The 15,241-nt window shown below is 41.9% G+C and overlaps 2 protein-coding genes and 1 non-coding gene across 3 annotated transcripts in view; 1 reads left to right on the forward strand and 2 right to left on the reverse strand.

Moving 5' to 3' along the window:
• Positions 1–210: 210 nt before the first annotated feature.
• Positions 211–6,581, reverse strand: LOC108881715 (glycine--tRNA ligase-like). Its single transcript, XM_018673814.2, is given in 18 exon segments — positions 211–729; positions 922–1,112; positions 1,225–1,318; positions 1,906–2,015; positions 2,103–2,187; positions 2,273–2,422; positions 2,532–2,582; positions 2,584–2,640; positions 2,724–2,888; positions 3,012–3,174; positions 3,262–3,411; positions 3,497–3,642; positions 3,755–3,831; positions 4,387–4,475; positions 4,769–4,910; positions 5,017–5,119; positions 5,764–5,865; positions 6,294–6,581. Coding segments are annotated over 18 exon segments (2,253 nt in total). The 5' UTR covers positions 6,546–6,581; the 3' UTR covers positions 211–603.
• LOC127139273 (small nucleolar RNA SNORA84) lies at positions 4,557–4,691 on the reverse strand. Its single transcript, XR_007809445.1, has one exon. It is a non-coding gene; the product is annotated as a small nucleolar RNA SNORA84 (small nucleolar RNA).
• A 4,691-nt stretch (positions 6,582–11,272) lies between the features above and the next one.
• The window catches only part of ctdspla (CTD (carboxy-terminal domain, RNA polymerase II, polypeptide A) small phosphatase-like a), a 31,134-nt gene continuing 27,165 nt past the window's right edge, over positions 11,273–15,241 (forward strand). The window contains 1 exon segment of the mRNA XM_018673807.2: positions 11,273–11,848. Coding sequence (XP_018529323.1) covers positions 11,773–11,848 — 76 coding nt within the window. The 5' untranslated portion in view covers positions 11,273–11,772.

Here is a 15,241-nt window from a genome sequence, read left to right on the forward strand (position 1 = left end):
CCAAATATTCCATCAACAGCTGAGGCTTTAACTGCAGTTAATTGAATAATGATTCATGCTAAACGTTGACCGTTACTCTTTCATGACATGTTTTGAAGCTTCTCATCCAATCCCATTGTGCTGGTGTTGGTGAATACAGGGGTGACTGGACATTAGCAGTTGAACATCACTGACTGTTAAGCTTTGACAACTTGAGAGAAAACATTACAGTTGTATGCCCGTGTCCAGTAAGTGCTGGCTGTTTTTATTGAAATTGTTAAATATCTCAATCCAATCTGCCTGAAAACTGGAATGGTGGAAGCCTCCTTCCACTGACGACTCATACAACCTGATTACAGTTTCTCCCTTTTAAAACATATTGACATGGTCATACATGGATGAAATGTTGCTCATCAGAGAAACAACAGTCCTGTGCAAGCTTTTCCACAACTGTTAGATATGATGAATACATGACATTTTTAGTGATTGCAGTGGTGTAGAACACAAGGAGGGCTCGGTGCACCACTGTAGCTTATCACAATACAGTTGCAACATATTCTTCCTGGTGATGCATATGCAACAAGTCTGTGGGTTTTCATGGAGTGACTGGCAGACGAGTGAACTTTACTCTTCAACTGTGTCCTTCTTGCTGGTCTCTTGTCCTTCAAAGATGGGGTACTTGCTCTCCACTTCTGCCCAGGTCAAAGTGCCATTGGCCAAATCCCGAACAATCACAGGCAACTCGCTGACCTGAGGAGAGTGTTTACTTGTGTTAAATGGTGCGTGTAACTACGACTGAAATGCTACTGTGCGTACGTCATCATAGGCTCAGTCTCATTCTACCCAAGATTCCACAGTGATGTTCTGCTAAGGAATTACCAATTCAAACGTAGGCAAATCTGATGTAAAAAAGTACAGTAATTAAGGGAATAGTTGCTGTACCTCTGCCCTGATCTGTCTCATTGAGTCCCGGTCTCTCAGAGTGGCCGTGTGAGGCGTCTTGTTCACTGTGTCAAAGTCGATGGTGATGCCAAATGCCACTCCGATCTCGTCTGTCCTGGCGTAGCGTCGCCCGATGGATCCTGAGGAGTCGTCCACCTTGTGAGACACACCGTTCCGGGTCATGGCCTCAGCTAAGGAGGGAGAGGGAGAAAAGTTAAAGTTAAAACGGTAGAACATACTCTTTTTTCCTCTTCAGACAAAAATAGAACATATACTGTATGATATCATTATGTGGGTACTTACATAATTCCTTCACGAAGGGCATGAATTCCTGGTTTTGACTCAGAGGCAGGACGGAACATTTGTATGGAGCTACAGTAGCAGGGAAGCTGAAGTACTGTGGAAAAGAAAACACAAATGTCATTACAGAGAACCAGCAAACTTAAAGTATTATAAATTTGATGAAAATGACAAATTATCAATTATTTCCCAGCTTTTATCTCCTCTGTATGATCTAATTCATTGAAGTCTATGTGCCAATTATGAACTATTTCAATTTCAGTGATAATGTCAGATTTAGCAACCACAAATAACATTTGTTATCTTCAAGGTCATTAAGTCACACAGTAAAAACAAAGCACATGTTATACACGTCAGAGTCTAACAATGTCTGAGCTCCATGTTCCTTAAAGTTTAACTACCACCTGCTTTATGTCTCAATTTATTCAGATAATAAAAATGTAAGTGCATTCTGTTTGCTCGTAAAGGGCTTTATGTTACTATAGATACATAAACTAAACTGCTCTTATATACAGTGCCATTAAACCTGCATTTAAAATTGTGAAACTGTGTTAACTAGCACAGTGATCAGCTGCAGCTTGGTACAGCTTTTACTGTGAAGCAGCATTGCAGATTTGCAACATGCCCAGAAGTATTAAATTATTCTATGTGCTTGAGAAAACTCTGTAAACATCATCTGCTTACCGTTCTCTGTTCGTCACCTTCTCTGACGTGGAATGTGTGCTCAAAGATGGTGTACATGATCCTACCAATGCCAAAGGAGGGTTCAATTACGTTCGGGACAACTTCCTCCACTGTGGACGACAAAGACAGAGAGAAGGTGTGACTCTAAAGTTTCTCCAACATAATCTTCCTTGCATCTTTGATGACTTGAATCTCACCGTGCAGAGTCTTCTGGAACCGCTTCACACTGACCATGTCCTTTGTGAGCTTGAACGTCTTGCCCTCTGTCTCGATGGTGAAACTCTCTGCAGAGTGAAAATAAAGATGCTGACTGATGTTTCATTAGGTGCCTATATTGGCCCATACGACTGCCTGCCATTAGCAGCACTCACCCAGTCTCATTAAGTAGCTGCTCCTGCTCTGTAATGAAGCATTCGTCACACAGAGACAGATACTCCATGGCAAACTTGGCATCCTTCTTATAGGCCTTCCCGATGGCTCCCTTGTTGGGCTCAAACTGGACGACATTTACAACTTTGTGCAGAGAAATTAAGGAGAATAACTGAAGAATAGCTACACAGCTGAGTACTTTTTTGAGAATTTTTGGGGCATTTGCAGTGTGCTTACACGCTGCAGTTTAAGGATATGGGTTCTTTAAGAGGCTTCTCAGCAACCAGAGGGACCTTTGTGGCTCTTGCAGTGGCATTTCAGATCATAGCAAGACCGGTCAGCACACCCCACAATTTCAATCCAGCCCTGCAAAGGACAAAACATTAGTCTGAGGAACAGCATGTGGACTTCCTGAAAAGACGTGAGGCAAAAACTCCAATGGAACATACATAGGAGGTTTTGGCTTCTGCGTCCCAGCAGTCACAGGCGTAGTGAGCCATCTCGTTGTCCATGTGCTGTCGGAAACGCAGCTTGTCTTTGGCGATACCAACTTTAGTAAGGTAGAGGTAGATCCTCCCAATGAAATATCCCAGGACGGAGTTATTGATCACTCCCTGCATGAGACAGCAGGTAAGAAAAAAATATTAGCTTGACCTTGGAAACAGCAGTTTGACAAAATAATGAGCCTTGAACTAAGACTGCTTTTCTCCGAATATCAGTATTCTTGTGATTCCTACCTGCTCCACAGCATCCCCCAGTCTCATGATCTGTGCAGACTGTCCGCTGGTCTGAGCCTTAGAGGAGTACAATATGATGTCCAGGTCAGCTACACTAGAGAATTTTGGGTGGACCTTCTCAGTAGGATCCACAAAGTGCTCAATCTCAGCCATGGTGAACTCTCTGTGTGGAAATGTAGAGCGGTTATGTTCCTGTTTAATCTCTCAAAGCACTTCTCTTCAAACAGAGACAAAATGAGTTACCGCTCACCTAACACGGATGAGTCCAGAGCGAGGAGAGATTTCATTCCTGAAGGAGTTTCCTATCTGAGCAGCAGCAAAGGGCAGTTTTCCCTGGTTAAACTCCAAAAGACGCTTGAAGTTGAGGAAGATTCCCTGAGCTGTTTCAGGCCTCAGATAGCTGCAGATTGAAACTTAGCTTAGAATAACTCAATAATGATAAAAGTTAAGAAGAATTTAAGAACATTTTTATGCCACATTTTTACCCTGGCATATTCCCCCCTGGTCCAATGGACGTCTGAAACATCAGGTTGAAGGAGATGGGAGGCGTGAGGTCATTCCCTGTGGTGGGTGACTTGACGTTGTATTTCACAAACAGATCAGTCAGTTCCTGCTGGGTGTAGTTGTCCATCTGAATTGGATGTTAGACAAAAATAGCACAGTGAATCATCTACAGCTTTGTCACTGAAAGCTTTTTTCACATAACCCCTGAAAAAAAGTATTTTCACTCAGTTACCACTGACCTGAGTGATGACTTCCTCCATCTCAGCCTTCCTCTCTGCTGTACACTTCTTATCAGACATCAGCTTCTGGAGATGGGCTGTCAGACACAAACATGAAAACAATACTCTCACAAACAGCTGTGATAATATTTGACACATATCTGAAACAAACATAGACTACTACATCTGTAATGTCAAAATGTCATTTTACATATCTCAGGTGTTACATAACATTTTCAAGTTTCATTATATGATTTCTCTTCTTCTTCTCTGCTTCTAGGCAAATTTGTCACCAAGTCTTTCAGAGACTGACATGTTCTCCCTATATCAGAATTTTTTCTGCCTGCTTTTTTGGCACAGCTCCAGCCTCTGTGATCCTAGCAGCTTGTATTGCTATGAAAGCCCTGTGTGATTTCTGCTGGTCCAACCACTTCCATTCTCCCTCAGGCGCAACAGTGATACTCAGACACCAGCCAACCAGCAGCAGCCACTGACAGTACAAGTTTGGACCGAGTCCATGCCTCCCCTCTGCAGAATGAATCCCATGAATAATACAGATGAAAAACTTACAAAGGCCTCAGCTTTACACAGCAGTGGAAGCTCAGTCTCTAAATATACAATAGGACACACAGGCGGATGTACACAAGGCTTACCTTTGAGGAGGTGGTCAGCCCTGAAACATTCCCCATTCTTGACATCTTTCACCATGTAGTCAGCGAATTTGTCCACATGTCCTGAAGTCCTGGTGAAGTAATAATGCAACAAACAAGGAATCAGATGCATCAAGACAAATAAAAAGGTGTTGAAATTTGAATCTATTCAATAATGTATCTGCAACCGGGCTATGGAAGGCTGCTAAAGTGACAGTTTCCATGCATAAAATCGCAGAATCAATATGCGCCTGTTAATAAAAACCCACAGTTCAGCACTTTGGAGCTGACTCCAGGAACCACTAGGCGCTCTGTTCATACGTACACTTACAGTGACAAAAACACATTTCATATCAGCAGACAGAAAGCATTTAGGTGCACCTACTTGAGGACAGGCTCGGGGGTCAGCATGGTGCAGTCGATCTCCAGGATCTGCTCCTCCTGGATGAAGTGCTGCCTCCAGGCCTGCAGGATGTTGTTCTTAAGGGCGCAGCCCACGGGGCCGAAGTCATACAGGCCGCTCACACCTGAGAGGAATTACTGCATGGTAACAGAGTGCTTAAAGGCTATGTGTACAGTTGTGTACGCACCAACGGAAACCTAAATTCTCACTGTTAGCTATCTTAATCTTACCTCCATAGATGGCAAAGGCCTGGTCGTAGAAGAATCGCCTCTTGAGGGTATCCTCCATCTTGGTTCTGTCAACGATGTCATCTTTGGGTTGCAATGCCAGTTCCTGAAATGAAAATTATGTTTGCAAATTTTCTTCTTACATACACCACAATGCTGTGAAGGTGCAACGAAAGTGAGTTTAATATATATCTTTGAGTTCCATGATCAGGACCACAGAAAAAACTCACTTCCACTTACTAGCTTTCACAGCTTTCAACCACATCCACAGTTTCCCCTATCATTATGTATCATTATGTGATCTATGTTTGGAACTTTGTTTACACAGTATGAAGTAATGTTACATACTCTATAATTTTTCAACATTGTCCATGTTTAAAACATAGCAGACCTGTGACGACCAAATTGACACACTCTATAATCGAATCTGCCATGATGTCAAACACCTGCATCTTGAGCCAGCACTCCCTGTCTGCTTGTCATCATGGTGCATTGATACAAGTGCACAAATGCGTGGGCACACTTCCCACATTTTGATGAAAGGTATATTTCTGCTAGCAGCACAGTGGAGTAATTTGAGGGAGAGTTGACAAGTAGGGTGAATAAGCATTTCATATCTCTTCTATCCTAACAGATGATGCAAGGTTTGGCAGGGAATCTATACTGATTCTGATTCACTAGACAGACTACATTCAGATTTAATCAAGTGTGCTCAAATTGTGAAAGTGAAACTGGATTTTATTGACTTACCTTGGCCTCCAGAGTTCTCTTCCTCGCTTTCAGTTCAGCCACAGCTTTAGTAATATCCACATCTGGGGCACCCTCCTGTTTCATTTGGCGAACCAGGTCCCCCTAAAACAGAGAGGTGTCTGTGAGAAAATCCCTGAGCCAGCTGCTGCTACTTAACTCAAGTCTGGGCATATTTACAAAGCCATCAGCTGATTGTTTGGATTTTTGTAATTGTTTTTCTTGGTTGTAGCATTAACTTGACCTCCTTTCTTTAACCCCACCCTGCTCACAAATGTCTGCAACAGCAGCGGCACATTGAAACGTGGCAAAGGGCGCAGACATGACTGTCAGCTAGCAGTTAGCAGTTAGCTAGCAAGCAATGGCTGTTCTCATTCATTGACAGCTTTGTGAGCAGCCGGTCAGTTAGCCGGTTAGCCTGGTGAGCTATAAGGCTGTGTGTGACGGATGTCTGAGGCAATAAAATCATATCTAACCCTGAACAAACAGAGTTTATTCTTATCAGCTGAGAGTGTGAGATAAATGATCGTTACCTGTTCTTTAACTGCAAGCCTCAGAGGGGCGAGAATTTCCTCAACGTTGCCGTCCATGGTTTGTCCTTCCGCCAGTTGTAGCCACAGGCTTTTCTTCTTCTTCTTACACAAGCAGACCGACGTTGAAAACGGCCTGTTTTTGGGCGGGTAGCGGAGCGACTGCCGAACAAACCGGACCGTGAACACCGGACAGTGGGAGGAAATCTCAGTGCTGGTCCTCAGCAGTGCTGATGCTGCGCTACGAAGAAGCATGGACCGCCGTAATGCGAGAAGAGGAGAATGATGAAATCTCTGAAAATAAGTAAACGCTTTCGCTCCCGGAGAGCACTTTCGTTACGCGCCACTGGCACCCTGCGATGTGTCGGCAGATTCGCCACGAATTGTAACCTAAGCCAAAAAAATTAAATAATTTGGAAAATTATTTAATTTTTATTATTTATATATGACACATGACAAAAATAGAAATTAGTACTTTCATGGAAGTCAAAAATAATGAGACAGCATGTTTATGAAACCTTTAATTAAAGGACAAATCATGAGAATGAGCAAGGAAAATACTGGTTCAGCACTTATGACTTACTTTCTCATTATTTGACTAAGAGACTTCCTTTACTAACTGAGCTATAATTTTAACTCATCATGATATTTATGATTCAGTTTTGACTTGCCATCTGTATTTTCTTATTTCCTAAATCCAGTTTTGCTCACTATTGGTTTAAGTACAGAATGTAAACGCAGACAGCTGTCCCCTCTGAAAACAATGATTATACTAGAGGCAAGAGAAAACAAAGACTCTTCCTGTGATTAATCCAGATCAGTTCATTTGGTGAGTGAACTCACCAAGGCCACTGGAGTGTGCAGTAATCAAGACACAGTGTAATTTTAATGAAGGGTCAAAACTCCAGCAATACTTGTGGTATTATTGTCAGACCAACACATTTTGGTTTGTTGTATTTACCAGGATCAAGACAGGAAAGTTGTTATAACTATTAGCAGGCATTCTAACTCTTTAACTCTGTTTTCCTTTCTCAGTTTAGAGACACTAAATCTACTTCTGCAATTCAGTGTTTCAAAAATGCATGTTTGATAATGGTAAGAAACCATGTAGTAGCCTTCCTCTAGCTTCTTCTCAAACTGTGTAGCAGATTAACAGTTCTTCAGTAACTGGTTGGAGGTGGGGGATTAAGGATGAGGGGCATTTTTTCAGATCATCTTTGTCTCTTCAGAGTCCTGTGATGTTGAAGCAGTAGGAGAGCACATTTAATATGGACCTCACATAAACCTTTAGATATCATTAAATCCTCAGTAATAACCTGTGATATCTGTTCTGTCTGATTCCTTTACCAGAGTTTTATATTTGGTAAAGACAAAGAGTCAGTCAGCCCTTCCACAAGATAAATCCCAGACACTTCATATATCCCAAGGGCTCTAATCTAATAATCCGAGCCTTATTAAAACCTGTCCTGATTTTGCAGGGGAATGATAAGATGTGACCTTTCCTGTTTCAATTATTATAATGCTCCTTCAATGATATAAAAGATTTCCTGACATTTGATTGATGATGGGTGGTTTCTCAAGGTCTTTTCAGTCAGTTCCTGGTCTGTTGAAAGCAGCATGTCAGAGTTGGTTTGCGTGCTGCTTGACAGTAAACAGCCTGGAGCTCACGTGGTCATGTTGGATTGCTGACTGGATCGGTTTCACTTATTCTGTGGCCATCCATTGAGCCAATAGTCCTGTTTTATAAATGTCAAAATTAGGAGTTTGTGGTGCTGTTGAACTGTATTGTATTGTTTCATCAGACTGCAACCTTACCCCTTTTAAAGTCACATCTGAGTGTATATGAGGTCATCTTTCTAAATGTGTTCACATTTAAAATGAGCTCTGTTGAAAATGGCCTCTAGTCAGTTGAGATCAAGTGTGCACCACGAGGTGGCGCCACAGGCAAAGTAGTGATTGTTTGTTAATTAATGCCCAGTTACAGTGTTTTGCTGATTATTTTGTACAAAGACTGGTCTGATGGAGCTCTTCAAATCTAAATTTACAACAGGTTATGATAGTTAGTCAGGTGTACATTCACTTTAAAGCTTTGAAAGGTTGAATTTGGAGTCTATAACAATTAGACAATGATAGACATCTAGATACAGTATCAGCTTGCTCAAGAGGAAAAGCAAGCAGGTCGTATTTACCTTTACACCTGTTCTCATTATTTAATTGTTTTGTTTACTGTCTTTTTTTATTGTTTGTGTCCTTTAAGTTGTGTCCAGGCCTCTTGAAACTTCTACACATCTTCCTCTCCTGAACTAAAATGTGTCCCTTTAGAAGCCTCACCATGTCATTGTTTATGTGGGGAGGGACCTGGAAGGCTCAACAACTTGAGGAAATAAAGAGGCCCATGCAGAGAGAGAGGATTATGCTATTCCAATTCCTTACTGAACTACACCCACGTTCATAAAACATTCAAGAACTGCAGTCTGACAGCACACCAGATGTATTTGAAGGCGACGAAAAAGATCATCTGCGTCCTATCAAAGTTAATATCAAGACCATATTTATTTTAATTATTCATCAACAGAAATTCGCTGCTGGAGGGCAGTGCCACTCAATTCCCTCGAAGTGAGAAATGTCAGAGGCCAGCAGTGTTTGATGTCGATGATCAAGAAGTGCTTGCTCCAGTGTTTGGTCTCATGTCTTAAGGTGTATTGGTGCATTAGGTGTGGATCTCTCTTTATCCCTTTGACAAGCACCACTCCTTTTACCAACAACACTGTGAGGAAGTGTTACATGCCCTGCAGCTATACTTTTTTAAAGAGTGATTGTCTGTGTCCCCAGATGCAGTGCTCAGTCTATTTAATGATACAATAACCACACAAATGTTCATTCTGAACTGACAATACAATTCACTTCTAATACAAATTGATTTATGATGTCTATTAATGTGGTGTAGAGGAATGAAATGTGTGAAATGTGTGTGCGACTTAAAAATGATGCTATGAGAGTCATGAGAATGAATCATAACAGTAAAGTTGCGGGTCAGAAAATCAAAACAACGAGCTGAAATTCCCTGTAGAACAGATGGAGACTGCAGAGTTGTGTGATAATTCCCTGTAAAAGTGTCATTATTTATGTAAAGATAGTCATGTGAGCCATTGTTGATGCAGACTTACAGATTTACAGACTCAAAAGTTGTTTCCTATTAATTGATTACTTATAAAGCAATACATTAATTATTAACCACTGATAAAGCCATTGATTAACAGTCTTTATAAAGATAAAGAAAGTGTAACATGGTTTTTAAGTCAACACAATCTGACTACTATCTGATTATTATAATTGATGATACTAAAACCCCTGCTGTAAAACTCTCAACGCATTTTTCTCTCCTCCACTTCCTTCCTCTTTCTCTTTGAAGAATTATTCATCTTGTCTACGTAAAGTAACCAAGCTGCAGTTACGCACATGCTTTGTGTTATCAGATTTCAAGTGACCGTGCTGTTTTTTCAGACACAGTAACCTGAGACTGACTGTCAAGTGCTGAGAAGCGATTGTGATTGTGCAAAGTGGCTCAGAGACCCGTGTTGTGGTGTCAATTGTGCATATACATTATTGTAAACATGAGGACAAAGGCACTGACCCACACTGAGAGCATCATGTCGGCCAGGAGATAACGCACTAATTACCAGCAGCACCAACAGATGACAGTCTGCACTTACTGCTGTTTTCTTCCTGTCCTTATGCTATCATACACTTGTCTCTCAGGTGGGGTCATTCAGGGCTGTATGGGCCTCAGCTCCATTAAAGTGACAGCGAAGGTGAAGAGGGACGAACACTCAGACACGTCACTGCTGGCAACGGACCAGAAGACCACTTTATCTCCCTTGTTGTTATTCTACGGTCCACTGAGGCTGAAATAGCATGAATAATGTTTATCAGTGCATGTGGAGGGTGTAGGTCCCTGGTGCACAGGTGGATATTAGATAAAGGGACAGCAATGGGCTACATGATGTAAACAATAGATTAAAGGGGCGCTCCACTGATTCTACACACACTGTACAAGTTGTTCATTCAGCCTGTGAAAACAGCTGTTTAAAGTCCCTTGTGGCTCTGGAGGAGCTTTGTCAAGCCCGAGAAATTAACCCTGATGACGTCACTGTGACATCATCAGGGTTACCTCTCCGTGGGCCTGGACGATATTTATTTATCTTTACCAGAAAACCTGCGCTGTAGAGTTTGAAAGGCGTGATTGTTTGCTACTAAGGCTCTGCCAAAAAGATGCTCTTGAGCTGCATTATGGGAAATGTAGGATTAAGCAATTTTGAAGTTAGGCCCATACTTAAAGTCAGAGGATATCTTAGCCCCTACCCCACAGATTTTGACCAGTATTTTCTGTAAAAGGCACTCTAAAGGGGTTGTAAGTAATAAGTAATGGCTTTGAGGACACTAAAGTCATGGCCTCTGTGTTGTTTTAAGGGAATTTCAATTCTGAGGCAGAGTTTATGTTCTTTACTTCCAAATATATTTTAGCTAGAGAATTTTAAAAGTTTAATTCAAATGTTTTCGAGTCAAAATTGTACAGCTTGACCCTTTTAAGCCAGAAGTATTCATTAAAATAACAGCATTTAATAAATCTCTGCTAGGAGATTTTGTTAGAAAGGTTCTGAAACATTTAAGCAACAGGGGAGATCATATTTATCCCATAATATATCTTTTAGAAATTAAAATATCACTGGAGGAAACCGTGTGCCAAACATTTGCATTACTCTCTAAGTATGTTTTGTGCAGTGAATATTTGAAAGCAATCACATCCTTAATTATGTTTTTAATTATTCTTCTGTAAGTCTGTCCTGAGGCTATAAGCGCTGTGTGAAATGTTTTCCTCCTGCTCTTAAGAATAAGAAATAATACCAACATGTAGTGAGTGGTGGGCGGACTGAGGTTTTTCAGCCTGAACTGAGAAGGATAATAGAAACGTTGAGGGCGTGTTGTTGTAGTGAGCTTGCATGGCCCTGTGGCAGGAGGACGGTCGCCATCTCTGGGTAAACACTGTAACCGTATCACGCAGTTGATATTGTAGTGTGTGTATATATGCGTGTGTGTGTATTGAAGCCGGAGCGTACAGTAGCAGCAGCAGCAGCAGAGGCAGCAGCAGAAGAAGCAGAAGGCGGAGGCTATGCTGCTTGCAACAGCCACAGCGCGGATACACACGACTTCAACGCAGGACTGACGCTTTGTTTGTCTTGTGCACATCGGACTGTCACCTCAGATGTTGGACGCGCTGTGGCCGCTTTTTCTCCTCACTGACATTTTCGTCTCGTGCGTAAGCTCCGGGGGAATGGGACTGCATGCTTCGAATAAAATGGGATTTTAATGCTGCAAACAGCGGACGCTCTAGCCTGTGCACAGCCAGGGGACTGTAGTACGCTTGGTAATGTTTGCCAAGGAATAAAACGGTGTAGCCGAAGGTGCATAACATCTCGTTTCCATGGACAACACGTCCATAATAACACAGGTTGCAAATCCGAAAGAGGAGGAGAGCATTTCTTCAAGTCAAGATAAAGGTAAGGCGCGCGGAAATCGCAAATGCCTGTTGTTTTCATTTCTGACATGCCTGAATTTTGATCAACACCTATTTTGGTGCAGACGTAGACTGTTTACGTTGCTTGGTGCCAATCTGATCTGCAGCCCTCAGTGCAGAGAGGAGACTGGGCTCCGGACTGCAATAGCAAAGGCAGAGTATCGACGGAAAACCTCCATTGTTCAGCTGAAGCAGAGACACATTAAAAGCTAGAGCCCTCAGCCAGGCTGTCACTTAATATTATGTAGTGAGTGCACTGTAACTTTACAGACAAGAGCTTTATTTTGAAGGTTATCCAGACCTGATTTTTTAATCGTTAAACATTTTGCGACTGAAAACGTGATATTTTCTTATCTGTGTGAAGTGAGGTGGGTTTACTACAGGGGGCGGGTACTCTACTCCCTTTGCCTTGTACAGGCGACATCCCTGTATGCATCACTGACACTGTAAAATGCCTTGTATACTACCAATAACAAAGACCCATCAAATATCAGAGGCAACTCAACAGTTTGGCTGTGGTACCTGCAAAACAAACAAACAAACAAACAAACAAACAAAAAACATTGTAAAACAACATATATAATAATGCATGTAGGAGTCCCTGTGTTGGAGAAGCTGCCTTTGCACATTTATTGAACCAAAAGCCAGAAATAACACTGGATACACACATTTAGCACATTTTGTCCATTTCAGAATAAAAGCATGACACTGAAGCAAAAATGTAGGAGGGTAATGCCTCACAGTAAAATCTCTGTTTATCAGTATTATCGGCTCCTTTGTGAAGTGCTTGATGATAACAAAACAATTATCATCATATAGCTGACAGTGTGTTCTGCACACTGTTAGAAATGTCCACTTCCAGCTGTGTAAAAAGTGCCTGAAAACAACAGCTCAACAGCTGCTCCCCAGATTACAGAGGCTGAGCGAAAACACATTTTCTTTCTGTTGTTTTGCACAAGAGTCGCCACTAACCATGTGGTGACATCAATGACAAATCCCCCTCATGAGTCAGGAGCTTTTCAGTTTTCATTAACTTTGAAAGGGGTTTTCAGCAGTCTGAGCAGGCCAGTGACACTTTTCTGAATTCGAATCAGAGAGGAAGCTCCTGTTTGTTTCGCTGATTTCCATTTTGATTGGAGTTCACACAGCATAAAGTGAGGTCCACACAAGAGAATCAGGCTTTGGATGGACTGTGTACATACATGTGGGGTACACAGGTGTCCACTGGAGATCACAGTGGGAGGGCATGGTTGTTTGGAAGCTCATTCGCCCCCACCAGTAACCATCCCACTGAGCCACAGGGTGCCTGGAAGGCCAGAGGGACCACAGCTTCCTGCTACACCCAGTGCTCTGTGGGAGAAAAGGTCACCTTCCTGCATCACCCTCTGCTGAGCAACACTGACATACAGTCCATGAGCCAGTCTGACTCACTGACCTCCCAGCCAGCGGTCATGAAATGAAGTGATAATCACGATAATCTGGCCTTGTTTGCTTTGATAAGTAATTGGACACAAATGTAATTTAAAATCAGAAGTGAGGCTTTGATAAAACCTTTTATTTTCACTACAATAATGCATTTTCCTCGCTTGAAACCACTCCAGCATTGACCTGCATGATCACAGAGACCAGAGGAATTGTGATTGATGAGGCACAGCACGTCTCCCAATATTTATTTTCCCTCATCGGTTTACTCCAATCTCGTGGCACTGCCTTGATAATTAAAAGCAATTAAAAAAAGCAAATATTCAGCTTCATCAGTCTTTGCGCCACACTGGAGAGGAATAATATCATCCAGGGAATTTGTTTAAAAAACACTGTCGCTTTTTTCCCTTTTAGCACATGGCTTAATTGCTTGCACAGAATTCCCACACTTTCTTGTCCGCAACATCCTGCTCATCTTGAACAGTAAATCCCAGATGACGTGGAATCCGACAATTAATCTGGCAGGATAAAATCCAGGGTCAGTTGCTGACCAGAATGGACAACGCACACACACAGACACACACAAAGTCAGGCTCCTCAAACGACTACACACACACACACACACACACACACACACACAGTAGCACCAGGGAGCTTCCTGAATGGAGTCCCTGCCCTTCACTACTGGCTCTGTCAAAGCAGACAACAAACAGGACTTGTTGTCCAGGACAGTTACTCTGTGACCTGCTCGGGCTGCACTGAAGCCACAAATGATTACACACACGCACACACACACACACACACACACTCACGCTGAATATTTCAGAACACTGGCAGGCTATTTTCGGAGTGCTATCAGTTTCATTCCAAGGAACGACGTAGTAACTCATTAGAGCCAAGTTTTTTAGACATTTGGTCAGGTGGAGATTATATCTTTATACATTATGGATTATGTTAAATGAGGTGAGGGTTGGAATCATAATGTGCGTGGTTTCTTTTTTCAGACAGAGCACATGTATCAGTACAAAGTCAACCATGTTATACTTTAGAAGGCTATTTTCTGCGCTAGAGTTTGCACAGATAATTGTAAACACATTGAGACTCTCACATGTACAATAAAGATAAAAGATATTGTACCAATTTAAACCCAGATTTTTCACAGGACCCAGCACTGAAGCACATAGGAGGCTTAGAAAACAGCGTTTCTTGCCTCCAAAGCCAAATTAGGCTTTTCATTTGGCAGCCGTTTACTTTTCAGGGTCTGATGCAATGAAATGTAATGACTGGACTAACAACGCAGAGGGAGTCACAGGCTGGGCCAGCCTCTGTCTCGCTTCACAAATCAGTTAGGCTCTGCTCTGATAACTTCACAGTCCAACAGGTATCAATGGACAAGCCATTTACCTTAATCAGATTATCTCAAATCTGAGTTTAGCTCTTCACTCTTGCTGGGTGAGTGATGACAGACAGGTAGACCAACACCCAGTAACTTGTCGACTTAAACAATGATTATATTAATGATGTTTCTCATGTGGAAAGCTTTCTCACAAGGTTTTAATTTTCACTCACATTTTTGACAATGTATCGTGTTCTGTTGCTTGAGTTTCTAGGTTGACAGCTAACAATGATCAGGCTTTTCATTTGTACATTTAGCAAGGTATTTGTTTTCACTAGACTTCTTGCCTTTAAAGTCATTAAAAGATAAGTTTGAAGTTTTTCTACATTTTAAAATGCCATGAAAAGTCCAAAATCAGCAATGCTGCTGTTTGCCCGTCTCTCAGTACTTCCTGACTTCCCTCCCCTGTTTGGCAAAATTGCTCACAAACATGTATTCATTTTTTTAAAGGGTCAGTAATTTCAGCTGGGCACTGCAGTTTTTTTGAGCAAACATCACCCAGCCAAGACTAAACTGTGCATTTGCTGGGGACTATTTTCAGTCATGGATTAATACGCA

The sequence above is a fragment of the Lates calcarifer genome, linkage group LG24, assembly GCF_001640805.2.
Source record: "Lates calcarifer isolate ASB-BC8 linkage group LG24, TLL_Latcal_v3, whole genome shotgun sequence".
NCBI lineage: Eukaryota > Metazoa > Chordata > Actinopteri > Centropomidae > Lates > Lates calcarifer.